Source organism: Arxiozyma heterogenica (genome assembly GCF_036370985.1).
Source record: "Arxiozyma heterogenica strain weizmannii chromosome Unknown scaffold_30, whole genome shotgun sequence".
Lineage (NCBI taxonomy): Eukaryota > Fungi > Ascomycota > Saccharomycetes > Saccharomycetales > Saccharomycetaceae > Arxiozyma > Arxiozyma heterogenica.
Genome location: NW_027042683.1, coordinates 69,941 through 87,393, shown reverse-complemented (window position 1 = coordinate 87,393; position 17,453 = coordinate 69,941). Strand labels below are relative to the sequence as shown.

The 17,453-nt window shown below is 31.5% G+C and overlaps 8 protein-coding genes across 8 annotated transcripts; 5 read left to right on the top strand and 3 right to left on the bottom strand.

The window, feature by feature from the left end:
• Window positions 1-714: 714 nt before the first annotated feature.
• ADO1 (adenosine kinase) lies at window positions 715-1,737 on the top strand (the record flags this gene model as incomplete). Its single annotated transcript, XM_064860140.1, has 1 exon — window positions 715-1,737. The coding sequence occupies one exon, from the start codon at window positions 715-717 to the stop codon at window positions 1,735-1,737; it is 1,023 nt and encodes a 340-aa protein (XP_064712801.1).
• Window positions 1,738-2,199: 462 nt separating this feature from the next.
• On the top strand, window positions 2,200-4,539 carry ECM27 (Ecm27p; the record flags this gene model as incomplete). The annotated part of the gene is made up of 1 exon (XM_064860139.1): window positions 2,200-4,539. One exon carries the CDS (start codon window positions 2,200-2,202, stop codon window positions 4,537-4,539), a length of 2,340 nt encoding a protein of 779 aa, XP_064712800.1.
• A 233-nt stretch (window positions 4,540-4,772) lies between these two features.
• Window positions 4,773-5,882, top strand: LIH1 (putative lipase; the record flags this gene model as incomplete). Its single annotated transcript, XM_064860138.1, has 1 exon — window positions 4,773-5,882. One exon carries the CDS (start codon window positions 4,773-4,775, stop codon window positions 5,880-5,882), a length of 1,110 nt encoding a protein of 369 aa, XP_064712799.1.
• A 1,071-nt stretch (window positions 5,883-6,953) lies between these two features.
• On the top strand, window positions 6,954-8,342 carry STE24 (zinc metalloprotease; the record flags this gene model as incomplete). Its single annotated transcript, XM_064860137.1, has 1 exon — window positions 6,954-8,342. One exon carries the CDS (start codon window positions 6,954-6,956, stop codon window positions 8,340-8,342), a length of 1,389 nt encoding a protein of 462 aa, XP_064712798.1.
• Window positions 8,343-8,795: 453 nt separating this feature from the next.
• TPK2 (cAMP-dependent protein kinase catalytic subunit TPK2) lies at window positions 8,796-9,923 on the bottom strand (the record flags this gene model as incomplete). Its single annotated transcript, XM_064860136.1, has 1 exon — window positions 8,796-9,923. One exon carries the CDS (start codon window positions 9,921-9,923, stop codon window positions 8,796-8,798), a length of 1,128 nt encoding a protein of 375 aa, XP_064712797.1.
• A 956-nt stretch (window positions 9,924-10,879) lies between these two features.
• Window positions 10,880-12,433, bottom strand: HRR25 (serine/threonine protein kinase HRR25; the record flags this gene model as incomplete). Its single annotated transcript, XM_064860135.1, has 1 exon — window positions 10,880-12,433. One exon carries the CDS (start codon window positions 12,431-12,433, stop codon window positions 10,880-10,882), a length of 1,554 nt encoding a protein of 517 aa, XP_064712796.1.
• Window positions 12,434-13,719: 1,286 nt separating this feature from the next.
• PGC1 (phosphatidylglycerol phospholipase) lies at window positions 13,720-14,745 on the top strand (the record flags this gene model as incomplete). The annotated part of the gene is made up of 1 exon (XM_064860134.1): window positions 13,720-14,745. One exon carries the CDS (start codon window positions 13,720-13,722, stop codon window positions 14,743-14,745), a length of 1,026 nt encoding a protein of 341 aa, XP_064712795.1.
• Window positions 14,746-14,927: 182 nt separating this feature from the next.
• On the bottom strand, window positions 14,928-17,372 carry TYW1 (putative tRNA 4-demethylwyosine synthase; the record flags this gene model as incomplete). Its single annotated transcript, XM_064860133.1, has 1 exon — window positions 14,928-17,372. One exon carries the CDS (start codon window positions 17,370-17,372, stop codon window positions 14,928-14,930), a length of 2,445 nt encoding a protein of 814 aa, XP_064712794.1.
• Between the last annotated feature and the right edge of the window lie 81 nt (window positions 17,373-17,453).

Genomic DNA, 17,453 nt, shown 5'->3' with positions numbered 1-17,453 from the left:
CTGCTCCAAATAACTTAGACCACTACTTATCCAAGAGAAAGGAACCAACTACTCCTTTTTACTAGTGCAGTTGTCTTCAAAACTGGAATGCAAAATTGAGAAACACACAGATCTCGAACAAAGCCAACGACACCATCACAGATTCTGAATGGGTGGTTTCTCTCTTTTTATTTTATTTTATTTATTTTTTTTTTCGTCTTCTTTTTTTTGGGGGAGGGTTTTTGTCTTACAAGGATCGGAGAATTGGCGGAAACATAGCGGGAACATAATTGTGGGTGCATGGGTGCTTGAGATCATATAGTCGGACAAAACTTTTCAAGTCGTTTCTTTTTCCTGCTTTTTCCCAAATTTTAAATTTTTTTTTCTTTTTTTTCTCTTTTGTTTTTTGCTTTTTGTTTCTCGATGGTGGAAAATCTTGAGAAAATGTGAGGATCTCGAAGGCAAAAACAAGCAACAGAGAATAAACCTCTTTCAAAGACTACAGAAATAGAAATGTTTTCTAACAAGGTCGTTAAGTACTGCTCTCATACTTTCTGTATGCTCCATAGTGGGCTTGTTCATGCACATGTTGGCTCATTTTCAATCCCTTCATTACTGAGAGAATTATTTTTAATCATGATCTCTTTTTTGTGGACTGCAGTTGGTTCTTGAAAACATAGAAAAGTGAATAAATATAAACTCAACAATTGCTCACGACTCCATAGCTAACTCACCATGTCTTCTTTACCAGAATTATTAGTACTTTGTAACCCATTACTGGATGTTCAAGCTACTGTCCAACCTGAATATTTAGCTAAATATAACTTAAAATCCAATGATGCTATCCTTATCGAAGATGCTGCAACTGATCCAAGAATGAAAATCTTCGATGAAATAGCAGACTTCCCAGACGTCAAGTATATCGCCGGTGGTGCTGGTCAAAATTCTGCGAGAGGTGCTGCTTATATCTTAGGTCCAGGTAAAGTTGCTTATTTCGGCTGTGTAGGTAAAGATAAATTCTCAGAAAAATTGTTGAGTGAAAATGAAAAAGCTGGTGTTACATCCTTGTATCAAGTCGTCCCAGAGATTGGTACAGGCAAGTGTGCAGCTCTAATTAATGGTCACGATAGATCTTTGGTCACCGACTTAGGTGCTGCTAACCATTTCAAACCTGAACATATCGATAAACACTGGAACGCTGTCATTAACTCGAAATTGTTCTACATAGGTGGATTCCATTTAACTGTCTCTCCAGAGGCCATCATCAAATTAGGTAAACATGCCAAGGAGAGTGGTAAACCTTTTGTCTTGAATTTCTCTGCTCCTTTCATCCCACAATTCTTTAACACCGCTTTAACTGAAGTTCTTCCATATGCTACTCATATCATTGCCAATGAAACAGAAGCTGCAGCTTACGCAGAAGCATTCGGTCTAACCTGTGATAAAAATGATCTAGAAGCTATTGCTAAATCTATAATTGAAACAGATCCAACAAAAACAGTCATTTTCACTCATGGTTTGGAACCAATCGTTGCTGTCACTAAAGATGATTCTAAAAAGTATCCTGTTAAACCACTAGATCAATCAAAAATTGTAGACACTAACGGTGCTGGTGATGCATTTGCTGCCGGGTTTATTGCTGGTTTAGTCAAAGGTAAAGATCTTAATATCGCTATTGACATGGGTCAATGGTTGGCATCTTTATCTATCCAAGAAGTTGGTCCATCTTACCCAGTTGAAAAGTTCCAATATCAATAAATAAATTCATAGTATATAAGAACATCCATTATTCACACATCTAAATAGTTCATGTATTTTATCAACTTACATACACATCTATCTATGCCTATTCTATCTTGTGAAATATTTTTATCTATATAATATTTTCACTTTTCAATTCACATTCCTCATTTTATTTTTAAATTTTTGATAATTTCAATTTTGTCAATATTGAAAAACCACTAAACTTATACATACATATATATATATATATATATCGTTGTTAACCAAGACTACAGAACAGCCCAATTAACTATAAAAAACATATTAATAACTAAACAATTATTGAATCGATATTAAATATACATATACATATACATATATATATATATACGGTGTCACGTTACATATTTCATAGTGCCATTTTTTCTCTCTTTTTTTATTTCCTCTGTGTGTGAACTGTTTTCTTTGTTTTATTACGAAGTTTATGATCGAATAAGGATGGAATGGGTGTTAAAATTAACACACCCAGTGTTACTATATGCTAATCCATCATGGTCAGTTCAATTTATTGTTTTCAGTTTAATTCATATCATCCTTTCTTTTGTACTTTTGGGGATATGTGCATCTGATTATTTATGTCCTAACGTGACAAACATTGTGGAGTTAAAACAAAAATCCTCATCAAGACATTCAGCCATATCAGCATCACCCAGTATTATTAAAGTCTCTTCAAATGCATCTTCTGGTATTATCATGGCTGTATTACTTTCATGGTGTAATTCTTCCCCAGATTTATTTTCAAATTTTTTAAGTTGGACCTCAGCAACCAAGGATAACTTGACTGTGATATCACTATCGATAGGTGAAGTATTGGGTGCATGTGGGATCATACTTTGTATTGTACAGGGAACCATAATAATTATTATGTCTTCTATTGACTTGCAAATGATCCCTGTTCAAAAATATAGTATCTTTAAAGATTTAATAATGGTTTTAATTGCCATGTTATTGATGACATATATTATATTACAAAATAAAATCACAATTATGAATTGTTTGCTTATGTTATTTATATATTCCTTTTATATTTATTCCAAGTTTTCACACCATTTTTCCAAACCAAAACATATTGATAGTGACACCATCAGCGATAGTAATATTGTTGGGAATTCATTTGATGGCAATGATATTTCAAATTTTTCTAATGTCAATAGTAATAACAATGCAGATCACATAGGATTCAACGAAAATGCTACTGATAATGAATTTTATTTACAAGCAAGAACACCTGATTTAGAAAATATTAGTTCTTATTTTGAAGGTGAATACGATAATGTAGATTTCACAACTGGAATAAAGAAAAATCTGATTTCTGCAATGGATTTCAATAATTTATTAAACATTTTAGAAAACTCACCTTTGTCATCCACAAATGTAGCTAATTCTGAACACGAAATGATCAACTTCAATAGTTCCAGTTCAATAATATTGGATACGAATAACAACCATTTATTACCACATGACCGTCAAAGAGCCCTTTCCGAACCAATATATTACCATGTGAATACTTTAAATATTGATTCTAACAATGTTTCTAATCATAATTCCCAAAGAACCGGTTTGAATTCTGCACCAATGACTTTAAAATCATATCATGATGTTGCAGACCTGGTTGAAACTGAAGCACATCAATTGAATGAATTACCGTATGTAGAATCTGTTTCATTACACAACTATTTGAAGAGAAATCGAAAATATCGAAATTTGTTGTGCCAAATTTTAACTCCTCATTTATTAAATTTTAAACAAAAATCTAAAATAGACGCGACTTTGTCGTTATTAACTACTCCGTTTGTTTTACTACTTCAATTATCTTGTCCTCGTTTGATTAATATATTAGAATTTGATGAATCTACTACATACTACTCTCTACCTGTTATCAAATCAATTACATTATGGGCTCAATCGTTAATATCACCAGTGATGACAATGACATTAATTGCATGCTTATGCTCATGGTCGAAAATACACGTTATCTTATGGATTGCAACCATTCTAATAATTTTAGGATTGATTGCACTTTTAGCTCATTTTCAAAGACAATTATATTTACATAACCAATTTTCGTTATTAACAACAAGTACCTCCGTGGAAGATATCGAGACAAAAAATAAAGAAAGAAGAAATTTAGAAAAATTACAAACGGTGCTAAATATCATATTTTTATTAATTGGTATTGTGAATTCAATTCTTTTTATATCTTTAATCGCCAATACTTTAATTGAATTAATGGAATTATATCAAAAATTAACAGGGATATCCAAAGCTATTTTAGGATTAACTATATTTGCTTGGGGGAACTCCTTGAGTGATCTGTTAACTAATATAGCAATGTGCAGATTATACTTGAAAGTGCCCAACAAGGATCATATCGAAATGATAGCAACCAAGTTTTTTGTGATTTCTTTTCAATCCTGCCTTGGTGGTGTAATGTTGAATTCTATGATTGGAATAGGTCTTAGTGGTTTAATTACCATGTTTTGGTTACAATCAGGAAATACTAATTGGTGGTTTTTAAGATATATTGAATTTCAGGAATCATTAAATGATAGCTCTGCGAATACAGGAATTAACTATCAATTTGTTGTGTGTTGTATTACTATTTTGATTCAAAATTTGTTATTGTTAAACCTAATTGGTGGTGTTAAACTTTGGGACAGATTGTCAAAAAGAGAGCTTAGACTAGTTGGTATATTCATGTGTGGATTATGGGGTATTGCGACATTTATTAATGTATGTTTAGAAGTATTTAATCAAACACAGAGTATTTCATCATAAATTCATGGTATACACTGTATCAGTTTATATCTAAATTATTGTATCATTTTTGATAACTCTTATAATTAAAAATTACAAAAAAAAAAATAAAAAACAAGAAGACAATGACAGTAAATCTAATATGTCACAAAATGATTTCAAAAGAGTCAATTGTCATAATAGTATAATATAAATGTAGATCTGTCTCTGTATAAGGATAAAATTAACATATTCATATATTAATATATATAAAGATGTACAATAAATCAACTATTTCAATGTATTCAAATCGAACATTTTATGTAATTATGACAATATTTTTATTTTTACTTCAGACATTTGTACAGAGCAAAAATGTTGTTGACTTCTCCCAAACCCTGAAACAATTCAATGAGAAATATGATGTTAAATTTTCAGATAGTGTGTATCAACAATTAACCTATTTTGTTAGATCATCTGCTCTATCTAGTTGTATCACTCATTATGGGTTAAACCCAGGTTTTACTTTAAAAGATGGAGGGTGCCCTGCCCATATTGAGTTTTGTCATAACTATACATTAAATCCCAGTATAGGAAACTCCACCATTTCTGCTGTTTTTGAAGCAAGCGAAGGAGAATTAGGAACTGGATACGTCATGGTAGATTATAGTAACAAGACAATTATTGTTGTGTTTAGAAGTTCAACTACCAGCGAAGATTGGTTTAGTGATTTTACAATCCAGCCAACAAAATATTCCCCAATATCTCAAACAGAATATTGGAAACTAGTCAAAAATAAAAAATTATCACCCTGTCAAAATTGCCAGCTTCATAAAGGTGTATCTAAATTTACAAAAAGTTTAGGTAGAGATTTTTTGGTTAAAATCGAACATATATTGAAAAGATATCCCACTTTTAAAATTGTGATCACAGGTCATTCGTTGGGTGCTGCACTAGCAAGCATAGTTGGAATCGAATTACGATTAAGAGGCTATCATCCACTTGTCTTAACGTATGCTTCGCCTAAAATATTTAATTCTAATTTGAAAAATTGGGTTAATGAATTATTTGACGCTAAAATGATCCATAAAAATATTTTAAACGCTGCGCAAGTTGAATTGAAAAGAGGTTATTTTAGAATCGTTCATAAGAATGATTACATTCCATTAGTTCCACCATTTTATAAGGCAGCCGGTTTAGAGATATTTATTAAAAAAATATCTTTACCACACGAATTGGAAGACTTGCAATACAATGGTATGATTAGTGACACATTTCCATTAATGGAATATACTGACAATATTTCAGGCCTTGTGGATCAATTATTACACACACACGAACACACGTCATATTTTATTTATTTAAAAGGTTGTAAATATTTTTAAACCAAAAATTACAGTGTGCTTTTTATAAATAAAATTTCTTTTAAATCTATATATATATTTATTTCATACTATAATAATAAATTTTAATACTTAATGGTATGAAAAATCTTTTCTATCAAAGTTTAAAGTGAATAATAATGCATGTATGTACAAATATACATAAAATTTTATATTTAAAAACTACCTAATGTCCCTGTTACATATATATATATATACATACATTAACATTGCCTCTTTTTAGTGACATTCATTATACTATTAGAGTCATCATCATATGAATCACGTTTCCTTACTATTCCTCTAGCTCCCATTCCCGTTGCCAGAGGGTTTAGTTCAGGCAGCTTTTCTGGATTGTTTCTTTTATATATTTCTTCTTGTTGATATTGGATGAAAGCCTCATTAAAGTGTGTCGTTTCGGAATAATAAGTGTACTCTTCAAATGGATCATAAAACTGACTCATAATTTCGAAAAGTTAATAGTTAAATTTTTATTTACTTCTTCTTCTTCTTATTATTATTATTTTTAGTGTTACATGAATTAATAAATATTACTACACAGTTCAATTTATAGATCTGAGTGTGACGTCTTGACATCAGTAATCTTGTGTGAAAAGTTCACAAATACTCTTCAATTCCTCTTAACCATTCCATGTTGTTATTAGTTTCTTGTTCTTAGATTTTATTTTCAAAAACAACGTATATATAATTACTGTGTGGTATTAGGATTCACTAAAAGCGTTTTTTTTTCTTGGAACTCGTTTAAAAAAAAAACTCAAAGACGTCTGTTCGAGTCTTGAAGGAAAACAAAAAATAAAAATAGGCAAAGTATCCTTTTATACGAAAGCTCAATGGCTTTTTTTCTCGTAAAGTAAAACAAAAGAATGATGCAGTCCATTATTTACATGAAGTGGCAATACACAGCTACTTCTGTACTCATGTTGAAAACACTGCTTTAAAACTCACACACTTGAAATACTTCATTTATTGATTGAGTAAAACAATAATTATCATTATTAGTTGAGAGGAAAACACTATTAAAAAGTGATCAAAGCTGATACTAACATTGGAAAAATGACTTTCCTGGATTATATTTCAGAAGCTATTCAACACCCAAACTTTCCATGGAAAAAAATTGTAATTGGAATTTCAATTGGTCAGTTTGTATTTGAAACCTATTTATCCTATCGTCAGTATAGAGTTTTATCTAAAAAACAGTTACCTTCTGTTTTAGAAGGCGAGATTGACAAAGAGACATTTGAAAAATCAGAAGAATATTCAAGGACTAAAATTAAGTTCTCTGTCGTCTCTGATTTAATTTCCCTTATTCAGAATTTGATCTTTGTTAAATATGATGTGTTACCTAAATTATGGAACATTGGTAAATTTCTTTCAAAAAATATTTTCCCTGCCAAATATCAAGCTGTATCTGTTGTGGCTCAAAGTTTAATGTTTTTATTCACTCTATCTAATCTATCAACTGTATTAAGTCTTCCAGTCTCATATTACAGTCATTTTGTCTTAGAAGAAAAATTTGGTTTCAATAAATTGACCATTAAATTATGGATCATCGATATGATTAAAGGTACTTTGTTAGGCTACATTATTGGAGGTCCAATCCTTTATTTCTTTCTCAAAATTTTCGACTATTTTGAGACTAATTTCCTTTGGTACATATGTTTATTTGTTCTCGTAGTCCAAATTTTGGCAATGGTCTTTATTCCAGTGTTTATTATGCCTTTATTCAACAAGTTCACTCCATTGGAGGATGGTGATTTGAAAGTTTCTATTGAAAATCTAGCTAAGGATTGTGGATTCCCTCTAGATAAGATTTTTGTGATTGATGGATCTAAGAGATCTTCTCATTCTAATGCTTATTTCACTGGGTTACCATTCACTTCCAAGAGAATTGTTTTATTTGATACATTAGTTAACCAAAGTTCAATTAAAGAAATTACTGCAGTTTTAGCTCATGAAATTGGTCATTGGCAAATGAACCACATCTTAAATATGTTGGTCATTTCACAAATTCATATGATAGCAATTTTTAAATTGTTTACCAGTGTTTACCGTAACGAGTCACTATATAATGCATTTGGTTTCTTTGTAAAGAATAGTGATACTGCTTCTACTGCATTATCAAATAGTAACTTTGTGGTATTCACCCAAGGTTTCCCTATTTTAATTGGTTTTATCTTATTCAATGATTTGTTGACTCCATTAGAATGCATTCTTCAATTTGGTATGTCTTTATTACAAAGAAAACAGGAATATCAAGCTGATGGATATGCTAAGAAACTTGGATTCAGCAAAGATCTATCTCGCGCTTTGATTACTTTACAAATCAAAAATCTATCTACAATGAGTGTTGATAAATTATATTCCGCATATCATTATAGTCACCCAACTTTAGCAGAAAGATTAACAGCCTTAGAGTATGTTAGTGAGAAGAAGAAGGAATGAAAAATGAAAATTGGTTTAATATACCTTTGCTAGCTTTTTTTTCATTCTTGTTGTCAATAACCATACTGGTAATAATATTATTATACCCATATGTATAAATAGATATTATATAATCATTAGTATTCTTTCTATTAGATCATACATCATAACTGTATATATGTGCAGAAAGAAGAAGAAATATAGTTTTTTTTATTGATTTTTAGTATGCAGCCCGGAATTAAGATTTTTTTTTTTGATTTTCAAAGTTCAGCATCGTGGTTATATTTATACATAACAAACATATATTAATATATACGTACGTTTATGTTGATTAGGAAATGAAGAGGAAAGATACTAAATTAATAGGGATCAAAATTGGATATACATCTGTAAATTCCAAACATTTTTTATATTTTACTATTTCATATTTTCGTTATAATTTCTCTCCCCTGTCTTCTACTTTACTGATACCCTCTAAAATTCGGTGAAGTATTTTGCATATGGATCATCTGTTTGAATACCATAATCAAATCTCTCTTCAGGATATTGATCAAATAATGAAGTATCACCGACACCAGCAATGATTGGAGGCTCATACGGAGTCTCAATATCTTTATTCAATAGTTTTTCCCAAACAACTTCACCGAACCATGGATGTGATTTGATATCCTGTGATCCACTTTGTAAATTACCTATTCTTCTTGTTAAATCACTTGTAATCAATTTACTTAATAAATCTACAACATCAGGATGGAAGAATGGCGGATATATCACTTTACCCAACAGAATCTTTTCATATGTCTTCATTGGAGTGGTATCATAAAAGGGCGTGTAACCTGCCAACATTTCAAAGATCAGTATCCCTAAAGACCACCAATCGACTGATTTATTGTAGGGTTTTGTAGCAATTACTTCTGGGGCAATGTAATCAGGTGTACCACATAAAGTCCATGTCACCGATTCCACTTCTTTTGCGAATCCAAAATCAGTTATCTTAATGTGACCATAACGATCTAATAAAATATTTTCTGGTTTTAAATCTCTATATATAATATTATGGAAATGCAAATATTCCAGTGCTAGGGTGACTTCAGCAGCATAGAATTTAGCCACAGGGTTAGGAAATCGTTGTGATTTTCTTAGTAGGAAAAATAATTCACCACCTTCAATATAGTCCATGACCATAAATAAATTTCTTGAATCTTGAAAGGTTCCCCACATTCTAATTAGAAATGGATGTTCAACTAATTTCAACATACGTCTTTCATCATTGGTATGCTCAATTTGCTTCATTCTGACCACTTGCTCCTTCTTCAATACTTTAATAGCATAATATCTACCATTATGGACTGATCTCACCAAGTGGACTCTACCAAAGGAACCTGTCCCCAAAGTTCTCATAATCTGAAAATCATTTAAAGAATACTTACCCTTTGAAACAGTCGATCTTTGCGGTAATAAAGATTTTTTCACAGGGTTTTCACCGGTATTATTATTATTACTACCACCGCTATTGTCATTATTATTATTTGCACTATTAGTGGTGATATCTATAGCAGTATTACTGGAGATAGTAGTTGTTTCACTAACAGCCTGGTCCATTTTATTTATTTAGATTTCTTTCGTAAAGTTTGCGGGTTGAAAATAGCTAAATATGATTACAGGCCTATTATTATTATTTGTAATACAATAATTAAGATTGTGCTAAATATGTGAGATACAATATGATACAAATTGAATATGAAGAAACTTATACCACAATATACTACTAAACAGAAAGGAATAGATGAAATCGCCTAATAAATAAAAAAAACAAAAGTATTCTTACTTTTCCTTTCACAGGTGTCTAAAGATAAATTTATCTGCAACGGCTATCAGTTGCAATAACGTTTAGTTAATGTTTTGGTATATGTTAGGGAATATATTGGGATAGAGTTCCTTTCCCTAACTCTTCCCACCCTTGGAAAGTCCGACTGTCCATATCCAATTACTGCCCTTCCCCCCTCTTTCCTTCTCCCTATAAAACTGATTTTTTTCCTTCTATATAATCTCAAACAAAATCAAACAAAAAAAAAAAAGGAATACAAATTTCGGAAAAAGACATGAGATCAAAATTTTACTCCTTGATTGCTCACCTAAGCAAAATTAGTCATCAACTGTTCTGGTGGCGGATTCGGATCCCGCAAATAGATTATGTAAGGCATTATTGTTGTGTATTAGTAATCATCATAATATAATATAAAGTAACAATAAATACTTAATCATAATAATACCCAGGGTGATACCTTTTACTATTTGTCCACATTAATATTACAAACTATGACGCTACTTCCTTTATTTTATACTCTATATATATATATACTTATGTAACTGTAAATTAATCTATATTTTATATTTGAATTTTAATTAAAATAGAAATAAAAATAAATTTATTGATTGAAAAGCACTAAAATATAGCCATATCCTCTACTTCAACTATCCATCGCATAGTGTGTTTATCTTTTCTTCTCTCTTTTTTTTTTTGTTCGAGCTTTTAGGATATATTAAAACCTTAGTTTCTATAGCCAAAGATTATTATTACTTTGTTGTTGAGACTGATGCTGCTGTTGTTGTTGTTGTTGCTGCTGTGGTATGCGGGATTGTATGTGTCCTGGGACAGAAATCTGAGGAGGATATTGAGTAGAACCAACAGGTCTATTTATTTGTTGTTGAACAGTAGGAATATATTGTCTTGTTGGATCTCTTCTTTGCTGTTCCAATAACGTTTCTTGATGTTGTTGTAGATGTAAGTTCTGACCGTCTAGTTGTTCACTTGATTGTTGTTGCTGCTGCTGTTGCTGCTGCTGTTGTTGTTTTAGTTGATCCATACCTTTATCCACAGCATTTAACAATTCTTGTGGCAATGAAGAAATCAAATTATTATTGTCGATGGTTTGTTGTTTAATTTCTTCTGGAGTCGGATTGTATTTACAATCTACTTTATAATAATGGAAATGAGATGCAAATTTTTTCATAGTTAACAATTTTATCTTTTCAAATGCTTCATTTTTATCTTCTTGTGTAGTTGTAATATGAGAATTATTAGTATTTTGACCATTTGGATCTTGAGTAGTATTGTTATTATTATTGTTTGTGATTAGATTAATGTTTTGGTTAGTACTACCGCTATTACTATTACTATTATTATTATTTAATAGTTCACGTTGTTTTTCGACCATAGCTTTAGTATAACGTAACATGGTCCAATCGAATAAATGATCGTTATGATATTCTAATTTTATTGAAAGATCTTTAAAAAGCCGTGCAAGATATAAATAATCTGGTCTTTCATCGAACTTCAAATTCTTACAGTAATTCAAATAATCTTTAAATTCAACAGGCAAACCTTGACATAGAGTATCGACATTAACGCTCAATTTCTTCTCCAAGATTCGATCATATTTTTGTTTTTTTGTTGTTGCCTTTAAACCCTGCCATGGCAAAGAACCCTTACAGAAATAGACAAAGATATAACCCAAAGATTCTAAATCATCTCTTCTACATTGCTCGATACCTAAATGTGTATTAACAGACGCATATCTAGCAGTACCCGTCAAGGATTTATTCTCACGATATGGGATATGACGATGTGTATTAAAATCTCTATATTTTTTGGATAAACCAAAATCGATTAAATGAACTGTACTACCACGACGTCCTGTTCCCATTAAGAAATTATCCGGTTTGATATCTCTGTGAATAAAAGATCTCCCATGAATATATTGGATTCTGAAAATCATTTGTAAAGCCAACATTATGACAGTCTTTAAAGAGAATTTTCTGTGACAATAGTTGAACAGATCTTCTAAAGATGGGCCTAATAAATCGATAACCATTGCATTGTATTCACCTTCACGGCCAAACCATCGGATAAATGGAATACCAATACCACCACTTAGATATCTATAAACTCGGGACTCATATTCCAACTGTGGATGACGAGATCGAATGGATTCTAATTTGATAGCCACTTCTTCACCGCTAATCAAATTTGTCCCGTGATAAATATCACCAAAGGATCCACTACCAATTTTTCTACCAATTCTAAATTTTCTACCCACTCTTAAATCCATTTGCTTAGTTTATTGATAAGGTCTCGTAGAATCAAAAATATAAATATATATTTGCGTATTCACTCTTTCAAATACAGTTCAACGTTAGTTGCGAAAGACGAATTTACTATTCAGACAAAATTCACAATACTTTGATATGCAAGCATACAAGTAAACAAATATTCCGAGGGTTGTATTCAATTAAAAATATAACGTTTATGGGGGAATATGATTTAACTGATTGTTTCATTCTTCGAATATGTTATACTGAGAAAAAATAGAAATGCTCAACAGCACTACACAACACGATTGCATTCCTTTTTTATTTTTTTGTTTTGTTTTTTGTTTTTTGTTTTTCTTGTTTTTGTCTGTTCGTACATAATGATTCCTCGACAGCAAAAAAAAAAATTTTTTTTCCTTCTTCGTTTCTGTGTCCAATTTTTTCCCTTTTGGGAACTGCTGTTGTTTCAGGGAAGAACATTGGAGGTATGGGTGTATACAAGATAATTGACAAAATCAAGCATTTAGGGTTTATCATATCAAAAGATATTTTTCTACAGATGAAGAAGAGAAACCATGTAGGGTTGAATAGAAAATTCAGCCCAGACGTTCTGTGTGCTTTTCCCAGGAGAAAAACGGAGTTGTTAGGGGGAGGGGGGAATTAACAAAAAGAAAAAAGAGAAGAAAAAAAGAAGCAATGATGAGGTTTGTGTACGATATTTGGAATATAATAGACGGTTAGCAGATGAAGATATATACAGTGATAATCTGTAAGGGAAGACTTTGTCTTTGTAGAGGTGGGAGGAGATAAACACAGAGAGAAACAAAGAGACGGAGATAAAGTAATCTTTAAATCTTGGAAATCCAAAGTAGACTATAAAGGGATATATTAATTAAAGGTTGTTTCGAATGTAACCCTCTCTTTACCGCTCTCTCTCTCTGTCTCTGCCTCCTCACGTTAACATCAGGATACAGGAAGAGAGGAAAAAGAAAGAAAGAAAAAAAGCAGGGAAAACATTAAAAAAAAGAAACGACAAGACAATTGGGATGGGAGAACACATGACACTAAACGATGTATTAAAGGATTAAATAAAATAACATATATAATACATATATGTTGCAAGTACATTCAAACATGTTAAATACCCATAATTTTCTTAGCTGCACTGGTTGTACTTAACAAATTCTTGAGACTTTCTTGGTTAAGTTTATGCAGAATAACACATTGAAGGGGAATACTGACAAAAATTAGGCATTAAGAACAACAGCAACAATAATAACAAAAACTTAAAAAAAAGAAAGAGAAAATGAGTGAAATAATAAATATCCCATCTATACAGATGGTTGGTCACAGAGCTTTTAGAGGTTTATATCCAGAAAACACTTTGATAGCATTTAATAAAGCATACGAAGCTAATGTAGACATTATTGAAACTGATCTGCAAATGACACTTGATGGTGTCATTGTTATAAATCATGATTCCGATACTGGTAGAACATGGGATAAAAATTTAGTGATATCCGAATCCACATGGGATCAACTCAGAACTTTGAAAAATAAGTCTGATCCCTCTCAAAGAATGATGACTTTAAAAGATATGTTATTTTGGTCTTTAGAACATCCAAATTGTCAGTTAATGCTCGATATCAAATTCACCAATGACAAATTGATTCTTTTACGGATTTACTCTGAACTTCTTGATGTTAAAAATGATCTCGATTTCTGGAGATCAAAACTGATTTGGGGAGTTTGGCTTCTGGATTGGTTTGAATTTGGTGTTCAAACTAATGTTTTTAAAGATTTCAAAATCATTGTTATCACTATGTCACTCGATATTGTCAACCAATTTATCGATTATTCAAATAAATTAAATAATCCACATTATAAACTCTATGGGATTAGTGTTCATTTCATTTCAACTTGGACTCAATATTTTAGAGACATTATGGTCTCAGTTTTACTTGAGAAGGACGTTAAATTGTTTCTATGGACTATTAACAATAAGATCGACTTCAAATATATTGTTGGCCTGCCTGTATATGGCACCGTGACAGATAATATCATAACTACTAAAAAATATATTATTGAAGTTTATAAAGAGCATGATTCTCTACAAAGAAAACCTGAGCAAGATGACGTAAATAGATCATTGTTAGGAAAATATTATACTCCTGTATGGAATTCATGGGAAGGAGTCAGATTTTATACTTATACTAAAATATACAGATTTGTTGCTGTTTTAGCATGTTCGGAATGGGTTGATAAGGAAATATTAGGGATATCCTTTGCTTGCTTGCTATTTAAATTACTAAAATTGATTCATTTCTTTTAATGATGTTATGACTAAATTATTATAAGAAATCACATATTACTCTTATTCATATATATATATATATATAATCTTAGTGTTGATTTGAACTATAATATAATAAGCATATTATTGAGATAAATATATCTGACCTGGTTAGTATAAACAATGTATGCATTATTATAATAAGATACTCTGTTATGTAACTAGTGAGTTTCTTGACTTTTGAGAGATCCTTGTTGTTCCTTCAGTAATTTCTTTTTCAATTTTTCTTCCTTTCTAATGACCCGTTCGTTACCAGGTGCAAACCCACCGTTACCATACAATGCCCATTCAGGAGTCTTCTCTAAGTAATCCATATACGTGAAATCATCACTTTTCTTTAATAACTCAAAAAATTTATCAAATGCAATATGTGTATGCCATTCACCATTAATCTTAAATCTGCTATTGGCAATCAGAATGCAATTAGAATGTGCGTGTTCCGCAGCTAGTTCATATGGTAATCTACGTCTCTGCAATTCAGCCACAAAATCTTCTACAAATTTTTTACATTCTTCATTATATGGAATATTTTGCATGGTCAAACTATTAACATCATTTTTGGATGCACCACTGAATGTAGCGCCTTTCACTTCAATGAAACATGGTAATCCACGCTCTACTAAATCAGAGTAGGAGCTTATATCACCCATATTAAAACCTTTCACCAAAGTTAATCTGAAAACAGTTCTTTGATGAGATTGAACAGTCTTGATAATATCTAAACATTCGATCATCCTTTCCCAGAAGTCTTTATACAATGGTCTATCTACTTTTTTTAATTCTTGTTTAGTTGGTGCATCGATAGATACATATAATTGGGTCACTTTACCTATGTTTCTTAGTGCCTCTGGGTGTTGTGCATTACAAACAAGGAACGAAGAAATTTCCTTTTCATGTAATAGCTCAATAAATTTGTTAATATGTGGGTAAAGGATTGGTTCACCAACAAGAGACAAAGCACAATGTGCTACTTTAAAAGCATTAGCAAATCTATCGGCCATGACTCCAGGAACACCCCTCATTTGTTTAATCATAGAATAATGTGCATTTAATGCACTCTCCAGTATATCTTCTGGTTCATCTATTTCCCATCTCCAATTCTTGGAAACTGGGTTAGTTCCATGTCTCCAACAAAAGACACATTTGGAAGAGCAGGCTAAGGAGGGTGTCAATTCCATACATCTGCTTGACGAAATATTGAAAAGAGACTTCTTATAGCAGGAACCTCTACCTCTCAATTCATTCTTGGTCCATCTACAAATTTTGACACCAGAATGAGATCCAATAATTTTATAACCTTGTTTTGTTAAATTTTTATACGTTGGACTATTCTTTGCAACCATTTGTTTAATCTCATAACTATTCTTTGAGCATTTATTTGAATCGGAACCTGCAAGATCTTCTACATCGGCCAATTGCTCATTGTCATTATTATCACTATTTGACTCTCCATCAGGGGACTCATCATATGCATCTGAAACTGTCTCATCATATTCGTACAATATTGGTTCGTCTTCTTTTAACATTTCACCAAATAAATTTGCCCAACTTTTAATTTCTTCATTACCGCTTGTCTTCATACATATTTTACCAACAGGAAAAACTCTTCTGCCACCTAATTTGGCTACGAATTGGTCTACCTTCTTGGCTTGATAACAGAATTTTTCTGGCCATGATTCAGAATCACCTAATCCCAATACTGTGTAACCAACTAACTTACGTAATGGGTAGGCATCTAATCTTTGATCATAAAAGTTCTCCTCTAATGTTTGTAAGAAATAATCTAATGGACAATCCACATCATAGGATGGCAAAACTATCACATATAAAGAATTTTCAGTTGGAACGTCTACAAAATAATCATCAATATTATCTAACTCATCCAAATTCATTAGGATTGGTTTTTTTTCTAATTCTGTGACTTTCATTAGTTCATTTTCAACAATTCGAGCAGCCTTTTCAGTAGCACCTTGTAAAGAACTATAAAAAATGTAAATATCCGACTTCAATAATTTTTCATTGGAAACAGTTAATGCACTTTTAATTAATCTATCAGACTTTTCAGTTGGCGATTTTTTTTTCTTTTCTGCACTAAAACGTTTTGGTATTCTTTTTGGTACTATCTTTGGTAATTTTTTTAACGGTTTGTGAGAATTCTCTGCTGTATTGAAAGCACCTGTGAAATCAACGGCCAATTCATCCACATCCTTTGGATTCTGTTGTGTGGAATTAGTATTAGAGTGGTTTTCATCATTCTTCTCAGAGCGTGCACAACTATCACTATGTGTATGGTTGTGGCCATGTTTAAGGCCTCCACAACCACCTTTACCACCACAACAACCTTTTTTTTTAGTATCAGATTTCGATTTACCACCGCATCCACCACCATTTTTACCACACATACATACATGTTTCTTCTTCTCTGTCTTTAATGGCTCTTGTGCTGGTTTTATCTTATTATCAGCATTTTCAAGTTTCTTATTTTCAGTGTAAAGAATCCCATAACTGAAAAATAATACCAAGGCAATAGAAAATCTACCACCAAAATACAAATAGATGCCAATGAAACCTATCACTGTAGCAGTAGTTTGATTGTTGAAGGTCATTGTGTTCCGTTTGATAATAAGTAAATGTTGTAACCCAGTCAAAAGTATACAGAAATATGTATAGAAGACTCCGATATGTCG